The sequence below is a fragment of the Pseudonaja textilis genome, chromosome 3 (genome assembly GCF_049901715.1).
Source record: "Pseudonaja textilis isolate UNSWEBS1 chromosome 3, rPseTex1.2, whole genome shotgun sequence".
Classification (NCBI taxonomy): domain Eukaryota; kingdom Metazoa; phylum Chordata; class Lepidosauria; order Squamata; family Elapidae; genus Pseudonaja; species Pseudonaja textilis.
Genome location: NC_141992.1, coordinates 82,330,818 through 82,351,448, shown reverse-complemented (window position 1 = coordinate 82,351,448; position 20,631 = coordinate 82,330,818). Strand labels below are relative to the sequence as shown.

At 35.2% G+C, this 20,631-nt stretch overlaps 1 protein-coding gene and 1 long non-coding RNA gene across 5 annotated transcripts; one reads left to right on the top strand and one right to left on the bottom strand.

The window, feature by feature from the left end:
- Positions 1-63: 63 nt before the first annotated feature.
- On the top strand, positions 64-18,871 carry SASS6 (SAS-6 centriolar assembly protein). Of its 4 annotated transcripts, none has more exons than XM_026700392.2 (17): positions 64-201; positions 3,592-3,652; positions 6,343-6,422; positions 7,121-7,225; positions 8,658-8,829; positions 9,624-9,701; positions 10,147-10,266; positions 10,348-10,539; positions 10,738-10,932; positions 11,725-11,814; positions 11,901-12,080; positions 12,637-12,718; positions 13,279-13,397; positions 13,986-14,111; positions 15,082-15,176; positions 16,446-16,540; positions 16,655-18,871. In XM_026700392.2, exons 1-17 carry the CDS (start codon positions 134-136, stop codon positions 16,741-16,743), a joined length of 1,947 nt encoding a protein of 648 aa, XP_026556177.1. In that variant the 5' UTR covers positions 64-133; the 3' UTR covers positions 16,744-18,871. The 4 variants fall into 4 exon arrangements, with proteins under 4 accessions (XP_026556177.1, XP_026556176.1, XP_087786373.1 ...); XM_026700391.2 differs by having other exon boundaries at positions 15,079-15,176; XM_087930247.1 differs by lacking the exon at positions 64-201 and adding an exon at positions 1,878-1,974.
- Positions 7,106-10,805, bottom strand: LOC148126189 (uncharacterized). The gene is made up of 3 exons (XR_015742936.1): positions 10,675-10,805; positions 8,751-8,821; positions 7,106-7,192 (listed from the first exon to the last, which is right to left on the bottom strand). It is a non-coding gene; the product is annotated as an uncharacterized LOC148126189 (long non-coding RNA).
- Positions 18,872-20,631: the final 1,760 nt, after the last annotated feature.

The window sequence follows — 20,631 nt, the reverse complement described above, 5'->3', positions numbered from 1 at the left end:
CCTCCTCCACCCCCACCCCGCCTCCCCCGGGCGGCGCATGGCTTGTTCCCCGCCCTTCCTGCCTTGCTCTTTCCTGGCTTCCCTCCGCCCCCCCGCCCCCCGCGGGAGCAGGGCGCCAAACTCAAAGCGCAAGATGGCGTCGGAGAGCCTCTTCAGCCAGTTGGTGGCCGTGCAGGTGAAATGCCAGGGCTGCGAGGAGAGGTGAGGCGCCGGCGAGGCTTTTCTTCCCGCGGGTGAACTGGGGGGTCTTCGCAGTCGGTTAAAGACTGAGGGGGGTGGCGGAGTGGGGGGAGAGTCTCTTTTTTCCCTACCTTGGGAGTCTCCCCCCACCCGTCCGTCCGTACTTCAGACCTGGACTCGGACGGTTGGCTTTTCCCCGACCAGCCGGGCGAAAGCGGGGCGGAACTCCTCGTCTGGAGTGGCCTCCGTTTCTTTCATTCCCCTCACCCTCACCCTCACCCTCACCCTCACCCCCACCCCATTTTATTTTTATTTTCTTGCTCCAAACCTTTCAAAACAAAAGCGACAGAAAGTTATGGGTTTTTTGAACATGAGCGCTTCTACTACATAAACCCATAACAATTCTGGGGAGGAAAAAAAAAAAAAACCAACCACAACGGTCATGAATGAAAAGCCTCGCAGGTTTTCTCTCAGGCTGCGGCGGCTGGGAGTGATCGATGGGCTTTTTAAACAACTGTTGCAAGCTTGAGGGTGTGTATAGCGTGGTTTTTGCTGGAGTCAATAGGTGAGAAGCGATTCTGGAAATGTACACATTGTTCTCTTCAACTGTGTAAAGTTGATGGATACAGTGGCTTATTCTTTTCTAACTCACGCTCCAGTTGCCTATGATTAATGCTAATGTTTTATAATGTATTATAGATGCTAAACGGCTACATATATGTCTCTTTAAACAGCAGCTAGATCTTTTCAGGTATTTTTAACCATATCTTGGCCTCATGGTGGAGCTTCCAAGCTTTTAATAGTTAAATGACAGTCAGATACTGAGCAGAGGGACTCTTAAGAGTCAATTGTCATCTATCGATATCTGTCTCTTGGTTAGTTGTTAAGCTTTTGGGAGGATGTCAAGGGGGAAAAAAGTGGGGGCAGGGAGATTCTTTAATATCTGCTCCTCATTTCTTAGTGTGGATTGTTTAGTTGGAGCCACTGGATCTGAGTTGCAAAAATCCAGGCAACCTGTTGAGATTTTATTGCTGTCATCTGTGGTTGTCTGGATTTTTGCAGCCCAGATCTGGTAATTTTAATTTAGCAAGCTTTCCTTATAGTGTTTAAAGCAGTGGTTCCCAACCTTTTTTTCGCCCCGCACCCCTAAAGAAATTTCACTCGAACCTCGCACCCCCTGAAATGTAGACTTTAGGAACTACTGATCGCGTTAAATATATGGTAGGATTGAATCTTTTCAGCTATGTATGTGACGGCCACTAAATAACGATACTTAACTCTAAAATGAAAACAAAGTTAATCCATTGCATAATAAATAAAAATGCCAACATATAGCCAATATCCTATTATTTACCTGGACTTTTTTCGCACCCCCTGGAATATTGTCTCGCATCCCCAGGGGGTGCGAGCACCCCAGGTTGGGAACCCCTGGTTTAAAGAATAATAAATGGTACTTCCCCATAATTTTAGTGCAGTTATGGAATTAACTTTTGGAATCGGAGATATTACCAATTAATAATAATTTATTGAACTTATATGCTGCCTAAGTCTCAACGACTGTGCAGTTCTCAAAAATCAAAGAAAAATTATAGTAAAACATACAAAATTTTAAAAAGTTAGCAGGCACAATGAAAAAAAGGGGCTCGATGTCTCTTGCCGAAAACTTGGATGAAGAACTAGAACCATCTGACTTTCAGGGAGAACAACAATCCTGCAGGGTTGGCACACTCTGGGTTCCTTTGATTGAACAATGTCATCTCTCAGGACCACTTCTGGAGTCAAGTGATTCCTGAGGTAATTAGGCATTTTAGGGCTTTACAGGTAACAAAGGTAGTCCCTTGAATCACACCTAGAAGTAAACTGGCAACTACTGATATATTCTGGACCACTTGAAAATTCTGGATGGTCTTTGAGGGCAGCCCCATGTAGAATAATTTAGTAGTCAACCTGTGAGATGACTGACTGACCGAAGAGTAGCTCCTGGATATGGGAAAGAGTGCAACTGGAGTACCAGCTGGATGCAGCAGATACCTGCTCTTGAAGCAGGAGCTGCAAGTCCAACAAAAAACCCAGATTATTTATCACCCTTGAAGTGGGAAGGGGTACCCTTTCAAGGTCAAAGGTGGAAAATTCCCAGATCTATTCTGGACAAACAAATATCCACAGCTACTCAATCTTCATAGGATTAAATTGGAAGCAGTTTCTCTCCATCCAGACCTATGTAGCCTCCAGGCACTGGGACAGAAACTTGACAGTCTTAACTTGGTTGCTCTGGAGTCAAAATATTATAATTGGGTATTATCAACAAACTGAGGATTCCATATCCCTAACTGGCAGATGACCTTATTCAATAGTTGAAAAGAAAAGAGAGAGTAGAATCCTGCAATCCTGGAGAAAGGAAGAGAATCATCATAAAGTGTTCACAAATAGTTTGGAAAGTGTAGTTCTCAGGTGATGCTGTATATGCTATGTACTCATCTTTGAAGGGCTCTGATTATTTGTCATGAATAAATAATTTTTCCTACTGGTACCTTTTCATAAAATTAATGTCAATTAGAACTGGTAAATCCAGACATCCCCACCTTGAATTTGGGGGGAATTTATTATTATAAATTGTAATTTCAGATTGTGTAGGACTGTGCAATCTTCTTACATATTCTATTCAGAACTAACTACAGCCCCTTGGAAACCATGGTAAAAGGTGCAAGATAGTTGCTTGGAATATTCTGACCCTAATTCTCCGCACTCGACTCTCAATTGGGCTTTTAGTTTTTTTCTCTGAGGAAAAATTTATTTCCCCACTTCTTGCAAATCTGTTGGTTCTTTAAAGTTTGTCTTCCTTGTACATTAATAGTAGTATTTTCATGTCATAATATTTGTCTGAATATTCATGCAAAGTAATGTCTAGTTATTAAGCTGCATTAATAAAAATTGTATGAGTGGTAATTAATATAGTGATATTTAGGATCATAACTGATTATTTAATGAATTATATAGCTATCCATTTTATTGAATGTGATTATAGGTGAATCATTTTTTTTTCTTATCTAGTAAAAATATACAAAATATGTTGAACCAACAGCAATAAAAATAATATAAAAATTAGTAAAACTGATAGAATAATAATAAAAAAAATAGAAATAAACATAAACAAAACTGCAGGTGATTATAATAATCTAAACAGTGCAGGCATCCTGCAGAGCCACATTTTAAGGGCTTTCCGGAAAGCTAGCAGGAAAGATTGTCTTTATGACAATTATGGTATATTGACTTTACAGTAGATATAATTCTGTGCAAACTCTCTTAATCGATCACCTTTACTTGAATTAAAATACAACATTTCATTTATTGATTGAATAAATTGCTGTTACTTATATCAATATATTGAATGCACTTTCATGTATTTTGCAGACGAATAAAGGTCCGAGTGAGTGTTGAAATGCAATCAACAACAAATCCCATTCATAGAAAGGTTTGTATTTCCTTCATTGTGCTTTTGTTTTCAGTTGTTACAATAAATGATCCTGCTTAAAATTTTATTTGCTAACTCTAGCCAAGGATATGCCCTCATGAACAATAGACTTTATTGATTATTTATCAGAATAAATATTGTGAAGAATAATAATGATTTCATCACTACAGAACAGAGGAAGGAACTTATAAACCTGGAAGTAATATTCCATGATAACTGTACAATTGGCAAAGTTGAGACCAAAGTGGGGCTAGCCTAATCAATATATTTCCAAATAACATTATATTCATTCAGTCTCTTTTCTACCCTTCATTCAATACTCTTGCATAGATTTCCATGTTAATTTGTCCTCCTATCCTTTCATCTGGCCTCCTCTACATCATGACTAATTTTTCATATGTATTCCCTTCCCATATATTTAGTAGTTTTATAGTTTGTAATTGTCTGCTGAGAAAAGCTATGTTTCTTTTCTTATCTAATAAAAATATGCAAAAATTGTTGAATTGTGAACAGAACACTCCAGAAAACTCTGCAATATTATAACAGAATAATGGAGTTGGAAGGGAACTTGGAGGTTTTTTAGTCAAACTCCTTGATCAACCAGGAGAGCCTATACCATTTCAAACAAATGGTTGTCCAATCTCTTCTCAAAAACCTCCAGTATTGAAGCTGGAGGCAAGTTGTTCCACTGATTAATTGTTCTGTCAGGAAATTACTCCTTAGTTCTACATTAGTTCTCCTGGATTAGTTTCCATTTATTGCTTCTTGACCTATCTTCAGGTGCTTTGGAGAATAGATTGACCCCTTTTCAGTCCACAAAGATATTAGAGCATTGCTATCATGTCATCTCTAACCCTTCTTTTCATTAAACTATAGATACCCAATTCCTGCAACCGTTCTTCATATGTTTTAGCCTCCAATCCCCTATTATTGCTGAAATCTCCTGGATCATGCTATTCTAAGAAAAAAATCAAGATGTTCAAGTTACGGTACCCTGGATGAACAAAGCCTGTTTGGGGGGTTATACCTTCCCCTTTGGAACACCTCAGACTGCTTTCATGTAATTTGTTTCACAGACTGATAAAGTTTCAGTCTTTCAGTCTTCGAAGGATTCTTCAAAGAATTTATGCAACTACTATGTAAATTTTCTCTATGGTTTCCTTAGGTGATTAGAAAAAGTATTTGTTGATAGCAGTCCCCTAACCATTGATTATTTTGAGGAACAGTACAGATCACAAAGTAGATGTGAATTTCATTTCCCTTTATTACAGAGGAGGTTTTATTACACAAAAATATTTCCTATGGAAGTGTATGTTTTACTTATTTTTATTATTATGCTTATATATCTTAGATTTCTAGATACCTTATTCCTATGTTTCTGTATCTATGCCTTATTTCTTACAATTAAATCTGTGTTTTATTTCTGTTTGAACGTTTGTTTGTTCTGCTATATCTATATCTCTTGTTTCCTGCAAACTACTTCTGAAATCTTGCCAAGAAAATTGCAGGAACTTGTCCAGGCAGTTGCCAGGCGTGAACACTGATTCAAAGGCGCACATTAAAAAAAAAATCTCTTTCTCAGCCAACTCTCCCTCCTCCTTTCCAAACAGTAAATGTTTTAACCTAGACTCTGTGATGTCCTTAGAGCACTACTATTTTTGACCCTTGCTGGATCTTTCACTGGAAAACTAGCTACACTGAACTTGGTTGTTTTCTTGCAGAAGTTTCATTAGCCAAACCAGATAATATCATCAGATGCAACAAAACAATCAAGCTCAGAGAACACCAAGGACCCCTCATTTCAACCCTGAGCTACAAATATTCTCCTTTATTGACACTAGCTACAGCTATGTTGCAGGAACTTCCAGTCTCAGAAAGGTGAATATGGTTGATGACTGATGTTGCAGCTAGGCTTTTTCAGGCTCCACCACTGGTGTGGCTCTCAAGGCTACTAATGCCATTTAACCACCTCCCTCCAGTGCTAGTCCTCTTCAAGGATTCTGATGTCAAATTGTTTCTTGGCATTTATGTTTCTGCACTGCTGTTTGCCAGGATCCTGTGGAGGCCTTTGTCTCTTTCAAAGAGCACCCTGGAGATCATCAATGTTTTTGCTTGGTCTGACAGTCCTAGGCCATGCCTCTTTTCACTCGCTTTTCACAATGACACTCTAGTGTAACTTCCACTCCCAAAACATGGTGTCTCAAAAAGGGCTGTTTTAATAGTTGGTAAAAGAGTGGAATCTGGATCAAAAGCTCCCAAAACTCATTCTACATCTGTATCCTGCCATAAATTTTATTAAAACAATTCAATTAATATTTGAACTTTTAAACATAGCATGTTATTTGCTGACAAGGATCAGAGTTACAGTATTGTTAAGCCTGTTTTCAGCTGTAGAACGGAAAAGACCAAGAAAAATGGTCTGGGCCTTGAAAAAGAAGTTGATGGATTAGATAGGAGGCCTCCATCACTTTACCTTCACTTCAAAGACCATTTGGATAAATTCTGCAGTTAAACTTTTTAAAAAAATATTTAGGAGTAAGGATTGCCCTCATACTTCTGCTATTGTTTTGTGATACTCAGAGGATGTTGTATGGAAGCTTTCAGCATTTTATGAATTGTATGTTTTTGGTACTATAGAAATATTATTCTAGAGAAATACATTTAATTTTTGAAATTCATACTCCCTTCAGGATTTAGTTGTTCGGCTAACTGAAGATTCAGATCCCTTTTTCCTGTATAATCTTGTTATTTCTGAGGAAGATTTTCAAAGGTAGGTTTTCTTCTGATTTTTATAGATTTATATTGTAAATACACTATCCAGCATTAGTAATAAAAATTATGGGTGTAATAGTCTTGCTACAAAAATAACCAAATTAATCTCTATATTGTTAGGATGATGTAAAGCATGTAACTCAATACTTATATAGAAATTGTCACTGATGTTTGGTTTGTTTATTTTTGTTCTCCTTTTGCATGAATTATGAATACTAACTTTAGACCATGGATCTATTTGGGCCAATATTTTTTAGCTAGTTAACTTTAAAATGTGTGGATTTCAATTCCCAAAATTTTCCCACCATAGTGACTGGGGAATTCTGGGAATTGGTCCATTCAACTTAAATGTTGCCAAGTTTCATTGACAAACAGTGATTTAGACTTTCAACATTTTGAGGAGAGGCATCCTTATTTCAGGTTCATGTTCTAGGAGCTACATGAAAACTACTGGGCTAAAGAATAAATAATGCTAGAAAGGGAAATTAGTTTACTGCAGTAATAAGTGATTAATTGAAGTGACAGGTAAATTGTGGTAGCATCCCGAAAGGTCATAAGGAAATTGTTTTGTAATTTTTTTTCAGGGCAAACACTTTAGAATTCTTAGCTTTGGAAAGAAATGTCTTGAAAATTAACTGCTTTTAGCACACATTACATTGATAAGTGTATTTAATTATTTCTTTTTTTTCTATGTAGTTTAAAACTCCAGCAAAGTCTCCTGGTAGATTTTTCTGCTTTTCCTCAGAGATTTATAGATCTTCTTCAGCACTGTATCCAAGAACAAGATAAAGAAATCCCAAGGTCAGTAATACATAAACTGTATGTACTTTATATCGTTTTCAAATCAATGAATATAAATAGCATTTGTAAATCAATCTATCATTTATGTAAAATATCAAGTTCAAGAAAATAAAACTAAAATTAAAAAAGGAGACCATAGGATCATTTGCATTTGTTTACTTCGAAAACCTTTTGATGTCTCAAAAGCTGCCCTTATTTATTACTTTTTTAGGGGCTGGGTATTAGCACTAGGAGGTAGTTCAGGCAGAAAACACAACCAGAAGTAATATCTCTTTTCTTACAGGTAATCCTCAGTTAACAGTTTGTTCAGCAACTGTTCAAATTATGATGGCATATCATATAGTTACATCTGGTCCTCAAAGTTACAACTATTTGTAGCCCCCTGTAGTCACATGGTCAGAATTTAGGCACTTGGCATTTACTATTACAGGGTGTGTTTCAATTTGCCCCCCACCTGCCTATCCCCCCCTCCACTCTGTCCTTGGGCTATCCTGCATTTTACCACCCTGTACTCTGCCCGGCACTCCACTGCCCTGCCATCCACAGCTGACTTTCGATATCTTGCTCCCACTGTGGATAAGTTACACCTGGCCTGGTTCTTCACAAGGCAGCTGCTGGCTGCGCGTGGCCTTTTTCCTGAAGCTGCACACCACCTTTTCTGAGGCCTTGCAAAACATTCCCAAGGCTGTAGCTGCCCCATAAAGGGCCAGGCTGGCAGACCTTGTTGGTAAGAGGAAGAAGGCAGTGAAGGTCAGCTGAGGACAGCAGAGCACAGGGTGGAGGAAGTGGCTACCACTGGGGCTTCACGCTGCAGAGCTGGGGCGGCTGTAGCTAAGTAGCTGTAGCTTTGTGGCCGTGGTTGAGGTTTTGTACCATGGTGTTAGGTTGGCTGCCCATAGTAGGGAGATTGAGGCAGTTTTCCTTGGTGGCAGGAGCTTTGCCAATTGCTCTAGGACTGAAGCAGGCAGAGATAGGGCAAGTCTGCTGAAGGTCCCAGGCCTCTACCTCAGCCCAGATGCCACTGCCACTGACTCTGAGGAATGCCACTATGCAGGGCAGCCAAAAATGATGGCTGGGGGGGTTGTACCAAAGGGCAGCTTCACCCTGTGATGCTGGGACAGCAGCAGCTGGGGGTTTGTGGTATGATGCTGGGACAGCTGGTCATGGCATGGGGCTTGAGGTGGCATGCATTGGTAGTGGTGGAGCTGGTTGAAGTAGCAGCTTGAAGACAGCCGTTGTGTTCTAAAAATCACAAAAAACCCACTGTTGAGTTTTAGCAGTGCACTGAAAGGGATTTCATGCTACTAAAAATGTTCATGAGCAAAGATTTCCCATTGTTCCTTAGGGATTATAAGTAGCTTTGCCTTTTTTGAGAAGACATGATTTTGAGAGGGTAATTTTAAGTTATATGTGATTTTTTTTTTCTTTTTAGGTTTTTGCTACAGCTGGTTTCTTCAGGATCTAGTTTAGATCACACACCTTCATTTCTAAATGTGGTTGAGACAAATCCATTTAAACATCTTACCCATTTATCACTAAAATTCTTAGCAGGAAGTGATGCTGAAATCAAGAAATTTTTGGCATCCTGCCTCAAATCTATTAAGGTAAAACGAAAGTTTCCGTTACATACATACATACATGTACATGTATATGGATATGTGTGTATAGATCAAGGGTTCCCAACCTTTTCTATAACCTAAACCCCTAGAACGCTTCTGATATATTCTCGCACCTCTTAAAATAAATAAATAATTATATGCATATAATTATACATCTACACTATAATTTTGAAACTTCTAAACCCAAGTTTTCGCACCCCTTGGAAAATCATCTCGCACCCCCAGGGATAGATATCTACCCCCTGGGATGGATTGATGGATGTTGGCAATAATAATTGTTTTTGGTCATTAAGAGAATAAAAAGATGAAGTTAAATGGCAAATGCTATTGAATTTAAGACTCACTAATATCCTATCTTTAATGTTCTTTATATTTTTAGAATTGATGGACAGCAATACAATTAAATCTTAGTTTAATAGACCATTTGAGAGGTAAAGGATGTCTTTATTTTTGACTGTCATTAAATTAAATAAAATGCCATCTGCAGCGATATGAAAATTTTATCCATTGAACAAAGGTCCTTTATTACTGAAGTCTAAATTGAGATTTCACCCTTATCTAGTTTAGAATGAATATTCTAAAAATATTTAGAAAAAGAACCAAACACCTCCTGTACCTCCTGTAGTATAAATATATTTGCAAATTATGTGCTATAAAAGGCAATCCTGATTGACAAAAAAGGTCCTCCAATGTCCAGGAGAGTATATCTACTACTACTTGCAATTAATCATTTTGTAGACTGAAAATATATTGACTGAGAAATTTTCAATTGTTTATAGGAAGAAAAGTTATTACTGGAAGAAAAACTTAGCAGAACAGAGGAGAACCTTACAAGACAGCTGAATTATACACAGCAGGTAAGAGCAAAGCTTCAGTATGCTCCAATTTACAGAAAACATATCTATATATATATGAACTATGCTTTATCAAGAGTATCTAACTATACAGCTAATAGGATATGTATTACTGAACTTCTTTTATAGAAATATAACTGTACCAGAGTAGCACAGTTATAGCAAAATTAGAGAACTGTTATACCTTGAAGGAATAATAAGTTAACTGTATCATAAGCCTAAGTAAGTGAAAGCCTAATTAATTGAAGGAACTTCATGTCTTAATATGCTACAAACCTTTTTTAAAGAAAACAATTTAGATTAATAGGATTGTGAAGGCATACAGAACAATATTTATAGTGCTATATTTTTTTAAATAGATAAGACATGAGTGTGGTCCTTTAAGAATTTAACATTGTTAAATTCTAGCATTACATGAAAGCCTAGTGATTATGCTTTTTTCTTTTAGAACTTGTCAGAAAAGAGCAGAGAACTAGATAACTTAAGAAGTGAATGGGCCTCCAAGACAGCATCATTGAACAGTAAACATGCTCAGGAATTGTCAAATGAGAAGGAAAAAACTCTGCAGGTATGTAAATAATACAGTGTATAAAACAAATGATTCCTTTTAAAATTTAAGAATTATTAAAACACTTTCTATTTTTCATAGGCACAAGCACATTATCAGCAACAGAATGATCAACAGAAAAGAGACATGGAAAACTTGCATCAGAAAACTGTCCAGCAACTGCAGAACAGGCTGAAGGAGCTGGAACTTGCTAACAAAGACTTAACGGAAAGGAGATACAAAGGCGATTCAACAGTCAGGGAACTTAAAGCAAAATTATCAAGTGCAGAAGATGTATGTAACACTTGCCAATTTGTGTCTATTTAAAGATCTGATTTTCATGACTTACAATTTCTAATTGTTCCATATTATAATAGGTGAATATAATGCAGTTATGTGATGTAAACAATTGTTGCCATATATACTTACTTTTTAAATCAAGCTTAAATCTTTAAAATACTTTAGAATGCTTTATTTTATCCATTTGATAAGGAATGCCAGAGAATGAAGCAAGAAGTTCTATCCTTACGTCGGGAGAATACCACCTTAGATGCTGAATGCCATGAAAAGGAGAAGCAAGTTAATCAATTGCAAATGCGAGTTGCTGTTTTGGAACAAGAGATCAAAGATAAGGACCAGCTTGTTGCCAGGACAAAAGAAGTATTAGAAGCCACACAAGAGCAAAAGGTTCCTAGAATTTTCCCTGTAGTACCATTATAACAAATTTAGTCATTAAAGTTCATTATGATCTAAAATGTTACGCTATGTGTTTGGCTAAGTGCAGGTGACTAGGCTTGTGCTGTTTAATCTGGCAATAAAAAGCTCCATTGGCGGAGACATCAACATGCAAGTTATACCTGTCAGTACAGGTATAAAGCTAGTTTTAAAAAGCTAGATAGCTTCATGATTCCAGGAGGAGGAAACTGAATATTCATAGCCATTTTAAAGCAGTTTATCACACCGCCTCCTCAATTCAAACTTATTTTCCTGGGGTTGTAAGCCAAGGGGAAAACAGCTTATTTAAGGAGGCAACTTTCTGATTTCAGCTTTGGGGTATAGGGCATTTCTATGTATTATCTGTAAAGTTTACATTACATGAAAAGTAGAACCTTTGTGGCATCGTAGTCTGCTTTTTATTTTATTTTTAAATTGAAAGCTTATTTTGGTGTTAACATAAAACATAATTTTTGACAATCTGAAACTTCTTTGCCAAACTAATAATATGGTTCCCTAGAACTTGGCTGTGTTTAGAAGTTCAAACACCTTGCATACACCATCTTCCTCCCCCACCTCCGAATTATAGATTGTAGAACATACTGCTATTTAATAACACATTAAACTTTCAAAGTACTGCTGGTTTTACAGACCACATTATAGGATTTGCAGAACTATCAGCTTCTTGTATATTTGAAAATCAATCCATTCAGATTTTCACTTTATTTTTTACACAATCTTCCTAACATTATATATTCTTTAAAGGCAAACCTGGAAGAAAATGCAGAAAAGAAACAATTTCAGATAGGAAAACTGGAAACCTCACTGAAAGCTCTGTCAACTGAGTTCCTTAAGGTTTGTTTAAACATAGTATTCTTTTTTATTATGATGATTTGATTTTTATCTGATCATCATTTAGTATTCTGTAATGTTGTTTCCAGGCCAATGAGATAATAAAGAAATTGCAAGGAGATGTAAAAACGTTAATGAGTAAGTTGAAATTGAAAAACACAGTAACAATTCAGCAAGAAAAGCTCTTGGCTGAAAAGGAAGAAAAATTACAGAAAGAACAAAAGGAATTACAGGAAGTGGAAAGTTCTCTTCGAGAGAAAGAACAAGAGGTAACTTAACAGCCTTGCTTCTATATAATAAATGCTTAAACAAGTACTAAGATTGCCTTTCATCAGAAATAATATTTTCTTTTTTGCTATAAACCCACTTTTCTCTGGAATGAAGTAAAGATTTCCTCAGTTTTAACTCATTTCTTGGTCATATTATGTCCTTGTAAGTTTCTTGAGAAAAATTGTTTTTTAGCAAAATGATTTACTATTATTAAGGAATTCTTTTTTCCTATTTTCCAACCTTATTTACTATCCTGGATTTTCCTAGTGGTATCCCATCCAAGAATGAATAAAATTTGAACCTTGTTTTCCCTTGTTTTTGGATCAGATAATCTTAATTAGATGCTTTGAATTAGATTCCAGTTGCTTTGAAATACTCTGAAGTATTTTTGTTAAACATCCCTATACATTTACTTATTTATTTAGATTTCAAGAACAACTTACACAATTATGTTTATTATTTAGAAGAAATGTCTTCTGATGTTAATTTTGAAATATTGTTTTGTTGCTGTGGATAAACATATTTCAAATAACTAATAATATGAAAACATTTCAGATATGCAAATTGCAGGAACAATTAGAAGCTACAGTACAAAAGCTGGAAGAAAGCAAACATCTTCTCAAAACAAATGAAAATGGTATGTGATTTTCTTGCATTAACTACTGTCTAATTCTTTCAACAGTCTATATTTTAATATATAGAATTTATTAGACGATATAGTCTTAAGTTTTGGGCTAGGCATTTTCTCTGTTATCTGTTTGTTTAGGCAATAATCGTGAATGTTGGACTTAAAGATGAATAGTTCTTTTTTAAATGTTTGGAGGATTTTTGAGGGTAGGGATATTGAATGATTCTGAAAAATGCCATACTTATTTTCCCTCCTGGCACTTATTAATATTCATGTCCTTTTTCTGTATTAATGCAACTCATGCTTTTATTTTGTTTCCCTTGCAATGAATAACTTAACAATGATATGTACTGTAGAAGTTCCATTTTGTCACATAGGATTTATCAGTTCCTAATCATGTGCAATTCTGTAAGTTTTTGTTTGGGAGCGAACCCTTTTAACTCTGTTCTGAATATAAATTTAACTTTGAAAGCATAGTCTATCCATACACATTCAGAATTTAATCATGACTTTGTTTTAAAATTAAAAAGAATTGGGAGTGAAAAGTGAAATGCATTGTTTCCTTGCAGTCATCACATGGCTGAATAAACAATTGAATGAAATCCAGCTGGCAAGAAAGCATGAAATGCTAGGAACATCTACATCTAGCAACACTGTTTCAAGAACTGGCAGCTCTCCTCACAGTATGGTAATAGTAAAAATCTTTGATACCACGTTGCTGTCCTTCATAGTTTAATTTCTAAGTAACAACACAAAATTCAATGGGAGTGCACACTTTGCATAAATTCTTCAGCAATGGACAGTTTGTGGGGCCTAGTTGGAATTGAACAATTTTCCTTCCTCCTGATAAAAATATGAGGCTTGAGATTAGCATATTTCCCTCCATTTGCTTCTTTTGCTATCCTATCAATAGATGGTAAACTTATATGTAGGGTCAGAGAGGAGAGCAAATGCTTCAGCCTGGGATTCAAACCAGGTCTTGACAGAAGCAGAGGATTTTAGCTTCAAGCAAATTAAATTTAGACCTAGGCAAAATACGAAGTGCAATATAAACAGCAATAGCACAGACTTATATACCGCTTTACAGCCCTCTTCTAAGCAATTTTACAGAGTCAGCATATTTCCCCCAACAATTTGAGTCTTCATTTTACCCATCTTGGAAGAATGGAAGGCTGAGTTAACCTTGAATAGTAGTACCGGTATGTATGAACTTTGACTATGCTTGCTTTAAACAAAGACAGCAAGTATGAACCAATGTGTGGTTTTTTTTTAACAGGCTGATAATAGGATTACATCTTTAAACTCAGGACTGAATTATCCCATCTCCCCCTTGCTAGCTTTCCAAAGCTTCCCAGAAGCAGCTGCTGTCAAAAATGCCAACCAACAAATATCAGGAACAAAGGCAAGGAATTTAAGACATTTATTTTTAATAAAGTTCCATTATGTTCTATCAAGTCATGTCATTTCCATTTTATTGATTTATGCCCAAAACAAAATCCTTTTTCTCTTCTGCTATTTTGAGTGATTACCATTTGTGGGGAAAAACATAACAATTAGGGATGAGTCATGGAAAAAAAACACGAAAGACTCTATATATTTGTCATCCAGTTCCTTATGTATGGACCTGAATGGCCAGAATTATACCCTAATCGATATGCATATAGCGGACCTCTCGAAATAATTCAGGCCAGCATACAGAAAAAAGGAATCTACAAAAGTCAACAATAAAGTACAATAATTACAGATAAAAATGAATTGAACAAATGTGTATATATAGTATATAAAATATATATTATATATTATAACATGTATGACAAAAAGGAATGTCACACTGTGTCCAATATTTTAATAATTTAATTAATAAAATTTAATAAAAATAATAATACAGTAAAACAGATAAAACATATTCTACCAAATAATCCAAGTGTCTGAAAAAGAAGTCCAAAAAAAAAAGCTTTAGAAAAAGCAGGCAGAGTGGGACCATCCCTATTTAGAGTAGAATATTATTCCAGCTGCTTAAAACATTATTGGCAAAATGGTTGTACAAGTACATAGATGCTAAGACAAAGCCATCCATTTTTGTAACAGCTAATATTGTCATGCAAAAGACAAGCAACTTGTCTTCCATACGGATAGTATTATGACTGTGATTTACTGTAAATTAGTGATGGTGTCAGACAATTTATTACTACTCTTTTGAGAAAGCTAATTTAATTCTGCTTTAAATAAATATATTGACAATTTATACTGTTCAATTATTAAGCATTACTGTAGCAATATGTATAATTTTTCTTACATGCAATATTACATGACTAAGGCTTTGATACATAAAATGGCGAAAATATAATATTGAAAAATTCTTTTTCCAGCAGGTTCACTTCAATGTGCAGCTCTCAGAAACAAATAGATGTTCAGATGCTCAGCCAGGGATTCCTGGGCTGATAGGTCATTCAGCCAATAAAGAAAAGTAAGCTGTTGAACAGGAAAGGAGTGGGCCTAAGGAGAAAACTGGGTGCATTTAAAGAGAAGGTGGAAAGGCCATTTGGAATTGAATAGGAAGACAAACTTGGGAATTGGGGGGAAGCAGAACTATCTGGGGTAGAGGCCAAAGGGTTGAAGGAATGTGTAAAGTGAAAGTAGCCTGTGTCACTTCTAAAGGTAGTCAGTATTCTAAATCCAAGAAAACAGTTACTTCCTCCTATGGCATTATATCAGAATTTATCTTTTCTCCACTCTAACGTGGTGTGGAAGCTACCAAGGCAAGGATTAAATGCCCCAGAGAATTCAGTGTGGGAGATCTAATAGGAAAAGTAATACAACTAAAGCAAGCCATATTTTCCCATTTTCTAATTTTCGTTCTAACAAGAGAAACCTATATATTCACTCTGAAGTCATATGAAAATAATCATTGTTCTGCTAAAGGCTTATGAATGTAATTGCCACTTGGGTAAACTGTTGCTACTGATGTAGAAAAGATAGATGTGATTGATAAACAAGTAGAACAGATAATCTGATTCTAAAAGGATGCATTTTCAGTCTTGAATTTCTGGAAAGGAGATCCTTGATTTGACTTGAGTGCAAAAATAGGTTTTTTCATTACCTTTTAAAAGGAGCATTGCCTTAATATACGTTCTTCTTGCCACATCCCCCTCCAGACATAGTTTTTAAGTTGCTCCTCTAATAAGGAATGAACTATGAAGTTATAGCCTATATACCTGAAAGAAAATTAACTTTAAATTGAATGAGATATTCCCCACTCCCATAGTACAGAAAATAAAACTAGTCTTTTTCTTTTTTAAGAATAGCTGGATGAGGAGGGGTGCTTTCAGGCAAACAGAATATATCTTGTTGAATTGTTTTGTCAGTGCACTATATATTGGTGCTGTGATCAGTCTGACAAGTCACATGCCACCTTTTTTGTATGGTGCTTCAAAAAGATGATATAGGTGAGATTACAAAGGCGAGATAGTCTGTAAACAAAAAAAGCAAGTTTCCAGAGACCAACTCTTTTGAAGAATTAATATAATCACGTTCAATTTAAGGGATTAAGTCCTTGTAGGAATTTCTGTCCTCAGGATATCATTTTGAGATCAGCATTCATGGGCTCACTGTCTTTTAAAGTAATTCATAGGAGATCTGCAATTGTATTTGAAATTCTTACAGATTTTCATTGGGAAACTTGAAAAACTCCTAAATAGGTGACTGCTCACAACAGTTCTATTTTTGTTTGACTTAGTGGTGAAAATTTGGGATTGGAAACAAAATATTTAAAGAAAAGGGAAGATAGCATACCTTTAAGAGGACTCAATCAAAACACAGCTCAAAACACAGGTAAACATGTATACATATATATATATATATATATACATATGTTTAATTAAAATAAAAGAATTTGCTCATAATCTCTGAAAATGTACAATATTTCATCAATTTTTATCATTGCAGGATATATGAAGTCCTCTGCACCAAAAAAAGTGCAGCTTCCATGTAAGCCTGCAGCACCTTCTAAAACTTCTGCCTACTTTCCTGGATAGCATATTGTAATTAAAGGTTTACAACAATTTTGATCACCATTATCAGTTACATGCATTTGTTTCCCTTTTGAAGTACCAACTTTACATTTTTACAAAATAGATTTCTGGGTACTAAAGTTAACTAGTTCTAGGACATTTACATTTATGTTTTTCTACAAAATGAAATGGATATTTGTTTATTTAATGGATAGATGTCTAGATTCTATTTGGTTGTTCTCAATAGTTCATTTGCATTTTTGCAATATACGAGGTATTTGCTTTCTATTTTAGGTATCAAAGATGCACTACCTGATAAGAATAACTTATTGTTGTTTCTATGACAGAAATTTATGGAATGTGGGGCTCAAAAGTGAAATTGTGGAAGGCTTAAGGAGGAATTTACCTGACACAAACAGAATTGCCTGCAGAATTTTGGAGCTTAATTCTTCAGTGTCTATGATGCAGGGTGTTCTACTTAAATTCAGTGCAATGCAAATAGATCTGCCTTATTGTTCTACCTATATAATACTGCAATCTCAGGAAGGGTTATGGCAGATGGGATGAGACTCCTGGATCTCTTATGTATGTCAGTCTGAATAAGCATAAACTTTCATACTATCTTTCATTTAGCAGTTTTTGGTTATTATATCGAAAACGAACAGATTTTTTTAAAAATTGTGTCGAAGTAGAATTTTTTCCAATTATTTATACATTTAAAGATTATGTAATGATGTTTCTACATGGCCAAACTACATATTTCCAGCTTGAATAGCCAACTCTGCTGTTCAACCATTGGGGTATCTTGGCCATAAATAAAAAAATATGACAATGTCTGAAGTAATGAAACAACTTTTAAACACAATATTTTCTGGTTTCCAACCATGGTAGAAAAACATATAAACTAGCTCAGTGCTGTTCTTTTTATTACTTTTGGAACGCATTTGAGTCCAGTATGCAAATTGATTTTAGTAATTTTAATGGAACGACCGGTATTAATAACATGATTTAGAGATGCAGTATTAGTGCCCACAAATCTATAATAAACATTTATTTTTGAATTTACCCGATTTTAAAATTCCTGTGCTGTTAGTTAACAATATTGGCACATTTTGTCCAGGGTTTAGAAAACAATACTTTAAAACCATTGCTGAATGTTGGTATATTTTTGGTAATATTCCCCTCCACTGTAACATACTTTTGTCATTGAGTGTGGTTTGCTATCTAAACATAGTGGATGCCTTATTTTAAGTGTTTGATTTTGCAACATATAAATTGAAATGCTATGTCTGGAACTGGTCTGTTGCATCATACTCACATAATGAAGAATACATTAAGCTGTGATCTAATATTAGAAAGATTAACACCGATGTTATTTTTGCTGCTATTCAGTAGAAACGTGCAACCCATTTTTCCTTAAAACAGTTACTTGAGAATTGTTTTGAATGTGAAATGTTTTGCACTTATTCTATTCAGAAGTTTTCAACTCTAGATGATCTGCTCACATAGTTGTAAAATATTTGGGCATCCATTTGCCTGGATCTTTCAGTATGTTACATAACATGTCTATTGAACACGGGGAACAATGTCTGTACAGTGTCTTATATATAAACCTCTGCTGCCCAGCTTTATTTACTGTAAAGAGTAATGAGGTTCACATATTCTTGCTGTTTTTGACCATAAAAACAAAATCACAAATCTTTCTAGCTGAAGGAGCCATTTCATTTTACAATAGGACAACGTGGCCTCTAACTGAATCAAATCAGCAAAAGTTGGCATAGTCCAGCCAATTTTAAGTTTTATGAAATGCAGAGGAAAAGTTTTAACATGCTATAAGAACCTCATCATAATTGTAGCTGGAAAATATTTAAATATAATCTCCTTTAATGGGATTTTATTACATTCATACTTTGTTCCAGACAGTACTCTGAATATCTTGTAATTTTTGTCAAATATACATTTAGATAAATCTAACGTGTAAACTTGGTAATTTAAAGTGTGAACTGAAATCCCATCAATTGTTTGGGTTTAAAAGATTCAATATATTTTAAGGATTGTGGTTTGGATTGTTACTGGTTTTTTGATATATATATATATTTGTAATCCTGTATATTGAGTGAAAAATAAATCATTTAAATGTGTAATTGCACAATCGTTTTCTGCAGTGTAAAATGTGTATATTTGTCTATAATCAATGTAGTGTTCATATACACGCACACACACACAAATCTGTTCGTTTTAATAAAACTTAAAAGGTTTAGTTTCTGTATAAACTTCACTTTTCTTAACATTGAAAAGAAACACTTCTGTTATGGTACAGTTAAGGTTTTAGAAAGTGAAGACTAGAGGGCAGTCTTTATTTCACTCCCTTAAAAAGTTCTTTTGCTTCATATAAGAAGAATATAGCTATTAGTCCAAATTTCTAGATTAAAGCTCTTTTTGTGTTGTTAATTACAGAAAATTGGATAGGTCTTACATGCTTATGACTTTCATATAAGGAACTTACATTCCTTTCTTGGTTCCCATTCATGTACAAGGCACTCTTTAAAGCGCTTGTTTCTGGATGTGAAATAGCATATAAGAAGGGATATATAGATATTCATGTAGTTAGGGTGCCAATTACCTACAATTGAAGGATGGGTTTTTCCAAAAATTGCCTCTAGTAACATAGTCATCAATCAGAATTTAGAATTATTTTCCTTCCCCTACCAAAGTGATGTTCCAAAAAGCTAGTAACAAAAAATATAAATAACAATGTAAATGACCCAGCAAGCTACCTTTGGCAGTTTTGAGAGCGATTTAACATGTTTTCATTAAATTGCCAGTAATGATGGCAAGCACAATAATTCAAGATTTACTTCAGGTGTCTGTTAGAAGAATAGTGTTTCTAACATCTAGTGCCAAGCCACATAGGGCTAATTTATAACCAGCACTTTATTGGCATAGGCAAAAATTAGTCAGTGGATTGGTTTAAAAACATACTGCACCTGATTCATATTAGATTCTGTAGACATTTTTCAATTGAAGAATGTCAGTTTCATAAAAAGCACACACCACCAATTAAGTGGAATGTGATTAAGCAATATATAATTGTTACCAGATCCAACTTATGCAGAGAAGAAATACGTGTTATTTATGGTAGTCCTCTAACAAACCTACACAGCTGCTCAAATTATGATCTTAAAACGTAGTTTCCTACTACTGTCTAATGTTTCCACAGGCTATCAAGCATTTAAAGCAGGACCAAGAGTTTAGTATCAAATGAGTTGTGTTCAACACAGATCAGGCTTTTCAATTCATTTCTGATTGACCTGAAAAATCCCTGCACACAGAAAACTCAATCCTCAATAAATGGAGGTTAATGTTGCCCATGTAAAAGCCTAATTTAAAAGCCTGCCTTGTCCAAATACTTCCAGAAGACTAGGTACTCACTAAAAGAATGTACGCTCCAGTTGAATGGTTAATTGTTTTTAACAAAGAGCACTCTAAAATGTAATAGATCCAAGCAGATTACATCTTGTTTTTGTTCTTAAATATTTTAGTACTTTTCTACAAAGCTAGAGTAATTGGCAAGATATTTTAACCAGATTTCTCAAGTGCAAGTGAAGATTAAAAGTCCAGAGCAGACCATGTAGTAAATATCTTACCCAGTGCTACCTGAATTATAGTCTACAAAGAATTAACATCAAGATCTTAATATGCTAATACTAGCTCATGCAAATCTTTCTCCGCCCATGCCCCATGTTTCTATTAACAATAACTTAGTTTATACATTTGCTAAAAGTTCCTTTGTCATATATATCAATCCAGCTTTTTTAAAAAGATCTCAGGAGAGAGTAGAAAGAAAACAAAATTAAGACAATCCACTGATCCCTTACTATGTTTATACATTAATACAAAAATGAAATTTTT